Below are 8,880 nucleotides of genomic sequence, written 5' to 3' on the forward strand. Positions count from 1 at the left end.
CAGGGTAGAGATGGGAGAGGCGGCGGAGGTGATGGTGGTGGTGGTGGTGGTGGTGGTAGGGCTAGGTCGCCGGGGAATCGCCAGATCGCCTGAGAGGAAGCAACGGTCTATCCTCTCAATCGTCGTTATGTATAAACCGGAAGCCTGCGGCTTCCTTGTGTTTGTGCGGTGCTGAAAAGAGCACCAACAATATAGCCGGCTGGCTCTAAATTTCTCGCCATTGATCGCTACGCACAAGCCATACCCTTCCAAAGCATCTCCCGGAGGTCTTTAAGGCGTGCCGAACAGTTAACCACGCCTAGCCACGTGTTTCAAAGATCGTTTTGGTCAAATGCGGTCTAATACGGTGTCCGGTGCCATGAGGTCGTCAGTAGTCACCACTAGCTGGCGAGTGTCGCTTAATCTTAAGGAGTTAAATAGGCACAAGAGTCTGTCCTGTGTAGGTCAAGCGGTTATAGGTGAGTCGGTACACTACGGGGACGACCAGCTACACCGACGGCCCCGCACCGTCGGCACAACAACGTTCACCGTCGGCACCGTCTCTGCCGACGGTCACCGTCGGCGTCTCCCCGTCGGCACAGCAGGCGTCGGGGTCTGCGCGTGCACCGTCGGCACAGAACTTCACCGTCGGCACAGCCGTACGCCGACGGCTGGACGGTGGCCGTCGGCCGTCTCATCGTCGGCACAGCCAACCAGCCGTCACGCCGGCGCCGTCAACGTCCCCAGCTGTGCCGACGGTGTAACCGTCGGCACAATTTTCTTTTTTTTTTCCCAGAATGGCGGCAAAACGGTGGCTGTTCAAACTGGAAAATCGCGCGAAATCGGCTCGCTGTGCCGACGGTGTCACCGTCGGCACGCACCGCCATTTGGCACGGCTACGGGCTGTGCCGACGGTGACACCGTCGGCACAGCCAGGCCCAGCTTTTTCCTGATTTTTGCCAATTTGGCCTCGTTTGCTCGAGAAAATCGCAGAAAATGCACATATTATAGGATTGAATATGCAGTAACATATATATCACCATATAGCACACAGATATCACCGTATAGCACCAAATCTCACAAATATAGCATCAAATCTCACAAATAGCACAAATATAGCATACAAGACCATGGTACATACACCGGATCCACTACAAAGATGGAGCGTGTCATCATGTGCTAGTACAATGTAGAAACTATGGTGGTGCACCACCCGAGTGACGATCTAGCTACAGACGATCTAGCTCCGAGTGGGTGAAGTGAGGCCGCTGTATCTCGACGGTGCTCGGGGAGGTAGAACCACGACGAGAGCCACCGGAACCGAGAAAAAATGCCGAGGTTCGGCAGAAGCACCAGGAGAATGGCGACCGGGGTGCATCGGCGTACCACAAGGAGTGTCGTTCCCGGATTCTCCCAATCCCTACATGTTGGAGGGAGTTAGCAACTTAGCCATGTCACACCAAGTTAGCAACTTAGCCAAGTTAGCAACTTACCGGGGTCAACTGACGCTGACGCTTGTACATGATATAGAACTCCTCCTTGGACGGGAACACTGGCGTCGGCCCCGGATGAGGTGGCTCGGGAGTGGTTCCTCTCGCACTCCGGTCATCATGAACCGAGTGAAACTCTGCAAGAAACGGGAGAGATAGCTCAGATTCAAACATGGGGACTTATGATGTTTTGCAACCATAGAGATTGAAACTTACCGCCATCTGGTTGCTCGTCCACTGGACATAGGCATCTTTCACAAGGTCATGCTCCTTAACCTTCTCGAGATACTCCTCGTAAGCTACTGCATAGGCCTCCTCGAGCTGAGTCTACAATTTCAGAAATAATGCGTCTCATCAACATAGCCATTCAGGAACAAGAGTCAAAACAGAGGATGAAAGTGTGGATGACTTACATCAACCTCTACCCGAGAACGGCATGTAGTCCGCGAGGAGGTAGCGTAGCTGCCGGAGGGGAGGGTAGCCTTGATCTGCGTGAAGTTCCTCTGAGGCTTGAAACCCCCAGCAAGGCAGGCAGGACGTCCATGCGGCTGGCCGTACCCCGCCAGCATCATCGCCACCTCGTCGACCGGCTCGGTCATAGGGTCCTCCACCTCTGGATGGAGCTTGGCGTACTCCTCGCAGTATCTTTCCTTGTTCTCTTTGGCCTTGCCGTAGTACATCTCAGGCGCGGGCCGAGGCTCGTTCGGACCGGGCGTCACCAGCTTCATGTGCGTCCACGCTTCCATCTCACCAAGTTCCCTCCCGAGCTTCTTCCCCTGCATCACAAAACAAATGTTATGCATATCATTGAAAATCAAAAAAATGTAGCTTGTTCCATTTTTATATGTACCAGACGCTCCCGATAGCGATCGGTGCTGCTGCTCCCCGCAGTGTGTGTTCCCTGAGAACCACGGTTGGCCTTGTTCCGGTCGCTCACGGCCTTGAAATCGGGGTTTTCGCCGACCCAATTCTTGACCAACTCCATGAAGGCGGCCCTCTTATTATTATCAGCCCAATGTGGTACAACCTGCAAAATCAAAACTCATTTGAAGAACAAACAATATAGTTGCAAGTTAGCCGCGGTACATAGAATCGCATTGACAATTACTTACCGACATGAAGTCATCTATCGTCATAGCCGGGGCGAGTCCCTGCACAATCTCAGGCTTTGTGTACCTTACGCCCTGCTCAGCATAGAAGTGGCCGATGCACGTGATCCTCTGGTTGTACCACTGCTGCCGTGTCAACTTCCGACACATGTTACGGAGCACCACGTCCGCCCTATCCTTATGCTCAGTCGCCACCCTGTAGTTGCGCTGCAATCAAGCATAACAGAAAGTGTGAGAGGCATGAGTTATCACGGTGTGGTTATCAACTACATATGAACGAAACCCAAAGAGTATGCATTACGTACCCAAAACTTCTTGATCACGGCGTCGGCGGCGGAAGCAAAGCCAGGGTAAGGCGCTATCTCATAGTCTTCCCAAGTGTAGGCTAGCTTGGACTCGCCCCCAAGGACCGGAGTGTACATCCCCGGCCAGTACTTCCTAATAGCAGCTCCAATCAGACTCCCTGGCACGCGGACATTCTTCCCCGTGTATGTGAAATTCCTGCACAATTATCAAACATTAGAAAATGCTAAGTGTCATAACGAAAATGAAATCACCTTACTACTTACTCTATCTTTCCTGGGACAAGGAGCCACTTCTCATCCTCCGTAGCAGGTTCCTTACTCTCATCGGGAACCTGCGCTTCCCCACGAATCCGCAACTTCTTCGGAGCCATCTCCGTCGAAGCCTCCTCGTCCCTAGACTCCTCCTCCTCCTCCCTAGTGTCCTCCTCCTCCTCCCTAGTGTCCTCCTCCTCGTCCAGCGACTGTGAAGCCACTGAGCCAGAAGCAGAGGGAATGTCAGCTAGAAGGAGCTGTGCATTCCCCCCTCGTCCTCCAGCTCGTCCTCCCCCTCGTCCTCCAGCTCGTCCTCCCCCTCGTCCTCCAGCTCGTCCTCCCCCTCGTCCTCCCCGTCCTCCGTCTGCGTCTTCGTAACGCCGGGTGGGAATAATGGGTCTTGCACTCCGTCTGGAAGCACCCGGCCCTGGCTTCCGCTGATGCATCTGATCAAGCAAGGAGCTCGATGATGCCTTCCGTCCGCTCATATTGGGCAATTACCTGCATAAGAAAAAGAGAAAATAATTAATAAGCATGTTGAAAATTAATAAGCATAATGACAAATATAGGTACTAAGCATAATGAAAAATGTAGGTATTAAGCATAATGACAAATGTATGTATTAAGCATAATGATAATGTAGGTACTAAGCATAATGACAAATGTATGTATTAAGCATAATGATAATGTAGGTACTAAGCATAAAAGACCCTCACCATTCATCACCACTCTCATCTCTAGGCATTGGGTTCTCAGCCTCACTATCAAAATCAGTATCATATGAGTATTCATGGTCGGCATTGGGTTCCGGTTGAGTCTCGACAATGTTGTCTTTGCTCGCATGGCGCTTGGTGAGCATAGCTATGTCCTTCGGGTCCACCACGGTCTCACCACGCATTTGTACATCGTTGTGGAGATCCTGAAGACCTATGTCTATTTGAAGAGCCCCGAACTGCTCTTCCTCTTGATAGAAAATTCCCTCATATGTTACCGGGTCAATGTTGTTGTAATCGTCCTCGGAGGGGATGGGTAGCTTACCATGTGGCGATACCTGGAACACGACTTCCCAGCCCATGAGTTCCTCATTCTGACATGGGTAGGACAAATAATAAACTTGCTTGGTTTGGTGAGCCACAACATAGACGTCGGATCCGCTGTAGGTGGTTGTAGGCCTAACTTCAACTAAACCAATGGAAGGGGTGCTTCTCATTCCACCGTGTGGGTCAAACCAGTGGCATTTGAACACAAAGAGCTTGAGTTCTATGTTTGCGTTGTTGAACGTCAACTCGTATACCTTTTGTAACCTTCCATAGTAATCAAGATCATCGGCTCCCGCGGGTGTAGACCCCGTATTTATTGTTTTTGCATTAGGCCGGTTCTTCTCGGTGAAACTCCGTATGGAAGCGATACCCATTTACATCATACTTCTCATGCGTATGGACTCTACGGTTAAAACCACTGGAAACGCATCTCAACTCATCTGTCATCTCAACGTTGGGATCAGCTCCCTACAAGTTCAGTTCAGATTATTTTGTGCATTAGTTACGTGTAATAAGACAAGTCACGGATTGCAAAGTAAGAGGAACATTTGAGAAATTACTTTTCATGGAACCAGTTCACGAAGCTTTTATTTAAGGGCGGGGCACCCTCTTTCGAAGAGTGTACCACTGCGTGGGAGTGAGACCATTTCTTCACGACCACATTTCATCATGGAATTGGCTGAAAGGAGAAAATACGTATTAGACCAAAACCAAGTTCTTTGGTTCCAAAGTAATTGGTTCATCATTTTACCTCATGAAATCGACCACTTCCTCCATGTTCATAATCACGTAAAGCATTATGCAATCCTTCTCTTCTGGCGAAATGTTCTCCACTTTTGAGGCACCGGCCTTGCCACCGGGATATTTGAAGAGCAAGAGCTTTGGGTCACGGTTGGGCTCATCGGAATTGTACCGAGCGACCGGGTTATGCTTAGTGGGCACATCATTGGCATAGTACATTGTCGTGGCGTCTGCATCTCATGGAGGAGAGTTGCCTCAGCTATGCATGCTTCAATCTTATTTTTGTTTCCACATTTGTACCGAATATATTTGAACTCCCTCTCAATACAAAACTGCCAACGATACTGCACCGGTCCCCCCAAGAGTGCCTCGTTGGCGAGATGCACGATGAGATGTAACATCGGAGTGAAGAAGCCTGGGGGGAATATCATCTCTAACTTGCATAGCATGTCCGGCACTTGCTGCTGCAGCTTCTCAATCACCTCGGTACATATCTGCTTAGCACAGACCGTGCGGAAAAAATGGCTCACCTCCGCAAGCACTCGCGTACATGATCGGGGAGATACCCTCGAAGCATCACCGGCATCAGCCGCTCAATCCATATATGATAGTCGTGACTCTTGAGCCCGTTTATTTTTCCTGTAGCAAGATTGACTCCCTTACTCATATTCGAACAATAACCATCAGGGAACATCACGTCATATTTGAGCCACGTAAATGCCTCCTTCTTGTCGGCGCTATCAAGACAGTACTTGGCATGCGGCTTTAACCAACCTTTTCGATTGCCCTCAGGAGGCTGCATGTGTAGAGCCACCCTGTCACATATCTCCTCAATATCGACTCTAGCTGAAACATTATCCCTTGACTTGCCTGGTATGTTGCAGCAGGTGTTAAGGAATGCCTCCCCACAATTCTTTTCGGTGTGCATCATATCGATATTATGGGGAAGTTCAAGGTCCTTGTAATACTCGAGCTCTGTTATGCCTGCTATGTGAGTCCAGTTGTGCGTTTTACCATATCCCTCAAATTGGTGGCCGGGTTCCTTACTAGGCTGGAGAGCACGTAGCTCAGCATCAACAGTTGCACCATTGAACTTTGGTATTTCTTTATGTTCAAGCACAACTACGCCTTTCGTGAAGTTTTTCTTGTCAGATCTGAACCGATGCCCTGGACTGAGGAACTTGCGGTGTTTGTCAAAGGCAACATATTTGTGTCCAGCTTTTAGGTGCCTGAATTCTAGTTCGTGCCTGCACACTGGGCATGGAAACTTACCAGCTGTACTATGCCCACAGAATAGGGCGTACCCGGGTAGGTCATGCATCGAATAGTGGAACCAAACTTTCATGATGAAGTTTCTCTTTGATGCTCGGTCGTATGTCAATGTACCGTGATGCCACGAGTGGTGCAAATCATCCACAAGTGGTTGCATTAAGACACTCAATTTCTTCCCTGGATATTCAGGCCCCTGGAAGGATCATCGACAAGAATATGTTCTTCCTTTGCATTACGACTCCGGGAGGGAGATTGAGCGGAATAACAAACACGGGCCAGCAGCTGTACGCGGCAGTCGACATACCATATGGGTTGAATCCATCGGTTGCTATCGCAATTCTAACATTCCGAGCCTCACTTGCCTCATTTGGGTGCTTTTGATCGAAGCGCTTCCATGATTGACCATCAGATGGATGTACCATGGGTACCCGTTTCTTCTCGTCTTGCAATCTTATCCCGGTCTTATGCCATGTCATCTGCTTGGCAGTCTCCTCGAACATGTAAAGCCGCTGGATTCTTTTGATGAATGGGAGATAACGAAGAATCTTTATGGCTACCTTTGTCTGCCTCTTCTGACCATTGCCTACATCTACCTCATGATACCTAGAGTGACCACACTTGGCACAGTACTTGTCATCCGCATAGTCTTTCCAAAACAAAAGGCAAAGTTTTGGACAGACATCATATGTTACATAATCCATTTTCAATGCTTTCAAGATTTTCTTCGTTTCGTACATGGTCTTGGGCAAGCAATGACCTTCTGTGCAACATGTTACCTACTCGTGCTCGTAGTCTTTTCAAAGGATGCTCGAGTACTCTCAAACATGCACTTGTCGGCTAGCAACTGCGTGATGCCATCAAGTTGAGACATTTTTGCACCCGGGTATAGAGGCCTCCTAGCTGAGGCCATCATATCAATGAAGGCCCTCGCGGTTGGCTCAGGTTCCTCCTCTGGAAGTTCCTCCGGTTGTGGCGGTCCCTCCGGTTCAGGCGGTTCCTCCGGTTCAGACTGTTCGTCCCATGGTAACTCTGGCATGTCAGCATCCCGAAGATCATCTAGCAAGTTTAAGATGCCATCGTTCTCATTGCCATCGATCCGCTGCCGCATCACCTCACCTCTATCACGTTCGTGCCGAGAAAAGTCGACCGGCGGGTCGTAGTCACGCATATACCCATTCCACCAAAGGTGTTTAGTCATCTCTAGAATATCCTTAGGATGACGCCTCCTGCAGACATTGCAAGGGCAACGGGGACGAACAATCCCCTTCGAACCACGAGCTAACTCCTTCACTAACAAATCGGTCTTCCATTTCCATTCATCTGTCACTTGAGTCGAACTAACACGGCCACTGTACATCCACTCATTATCAGCCATCCTGCTTTATTGCGTGACAAACAACAAATAGTAGCATGAAATTGAATGCATCATATTTTTATTTTTCTACCGGCGAAAACACGTGCATCAACCTACATCTCTACTAGGTGGGCTCCTAGCAGCCCCGGACCCGTAGTTGGGCACGTTCTCCACGTTCTGCTCGGGTGCGAGACAGAATTTCGCGACACCTCCCCGCTGCTCTCCCGATACACGTCTCGGCAAAAAGCCGAGAGGATGTGCATCCGGAGAACAACAGGGAGGCGCTGACGAAATCCTGTCTCGCACCCGAGCAGAACATGGAAAACGTACCCAACTACGGGTCCGGCGACTGTCCCGTAAATGCCACAAGCGTTACGGTTCAAAATATGCTGACCACTAATGCATATTTATCCGCGTAACGCTTGCGGACGGGAATTGACACCTAGGTTACGCGACTTGACGGATAAATTAAATCTAATGACATAAAAAATGCGAAGGGGGAGTCGGCAATTCAGCTCACCCTCGGCTGTAGAGGAAGTAGTCGAACAACCGGCGATGTCGACGGCCGTAGAGATGCGCCGCAAGATCCGGGGTCGTCACGCGGGGTGCTCACTACGGTACCTAGTTAAAATAATAAAAATTTGTCAATGCAAATTTCAATTTCCATTTCTATTCCTTCATTTTCATTTCAATTTACATTACAATTTCAATTTCAATTTCCAAATTCTTTACTTCATTTCAATTTCAATTTCAATTTGCAAATTCTATTTCAATTTGAAAATTTACAATTAGAATTCTATTTTCAATTTCAATTTCAATTTCAATTTCAATTCAATTTCAATTTCAATTTGCAAATTGTTTACTTCATTTCAATTTTAATTTGCAAATTTACATTACATTACAATTACAATTACCTACCTAATTGCAAAAACTAAAAAGCGGAAAAAAAGAAACTTACCGGGGGCAGGGGGCAGGGCTGCGGGGACGGCGCGGTGGATGGCTGCGGCGGGGACGGCGCGGGGGCAGGGCGGCGGCGGCCGGGAGGACGGCGGGCGGCGCTGGGCAGGGCGGCGGCCGGGAGGACGGCGGCGGCGCTGGGCAGGGCGTGGGCGCGGGCCGGGTGAGGGCGTGGGGCGGCTATGGCGGCGAAGCGGCAGGCGGCGGCGGCGCTGGGCAGGGCGTGGCGGCGGCCGGAGGACGGCGGCGGCTGCGGGGCAGGGCGGCGGGTCGGAGGACGGCGGCGGCGCTGGGCAGGGCGTGGGCGCGGGGAGGGGCGTGGTGTGCGGGCAGGGCGGCGGCGGCGCTGGGCAGGGCGTGCGCGCGGCGGCGTGCGGCGGG

General features: G+C 50.4%; 1 protein-coding gene across 1 annotated transcript; it reads right to left on the reverse strand.

Moving 5' to 3' along the window:
• Positions 1-1,624: 1,624 nt before the first annotated feature.
• Positions 1,625-8,158, reverse strand: LOC139835024 (uncharacterized). Its single transcript, XM_071824968.1, has 7 exons — positions 8,063-8,158; positions 3,148-3,636; positions 2,884-3,079; positions 2,582-2,785; positions 2,320-2,496; positions 1,883-2,245; positions 1,625-1,796 (listed from the first exon to the last, which is right to left on the reverse strand). The coding sequence occupies exons 2-7, from the start codon at positions 3,621-3,623 to the stop codon at positions 1,650-1,652; spliced, it is 1,563 nt and encodes a 520-aa protein (XP_071681069.1). The 5' UTR covers positions 3,624-3,636; positions 8,063-8,158; the 3' UTR covers positions 1,625-1,649.
• Between the last annotated feature and the right edge of the window lie 722 nt (positions 8,159-8,880).

Source organism: Lolium perenne, chromosome 1 (assembly GCF_019359855.2).
Source record: "Lolium perenne isolate Kyuss_39 chromosome 1, Kyuss_2.0, whole genome shotgun sequence".
Classification (NCBI taxonomy): domain Eukaryota; kingdom Viridiplantae; phylum Streptophyta; class Magnoliopsida; order Poales; family Poaceae; genus Lolium; species Lolium perenne.

What these genes read in the sequence shown, in the direction of transcription:
- LOC139835024 (XM_071824968.1), bottom strand. Translation starts at nt 3,623, where the DNA reads ATGAGCGGACGGAAGGCATCATCGAGCTCCTTGCTTGATCAGATGCAT. An exon ending in CCGTGATCAAGAAGTTTTGG is followed by an intron (nt 2,786 to 2,883) that starts GTACGTAATGCA and finishes GCTTGATTGCAG; the next exon opens with CGCAACTACAGGGTGGCGAC. An exon ending in GTTCTCGGGTAGAGGTTGAT is followed by an intron (nt 1,797 to 1,882) that starts GTAAGTCATCCA and finishes CTGAAATTGTAG; the next exon opens with ACTCAGCTCGAGGAGGCCTA.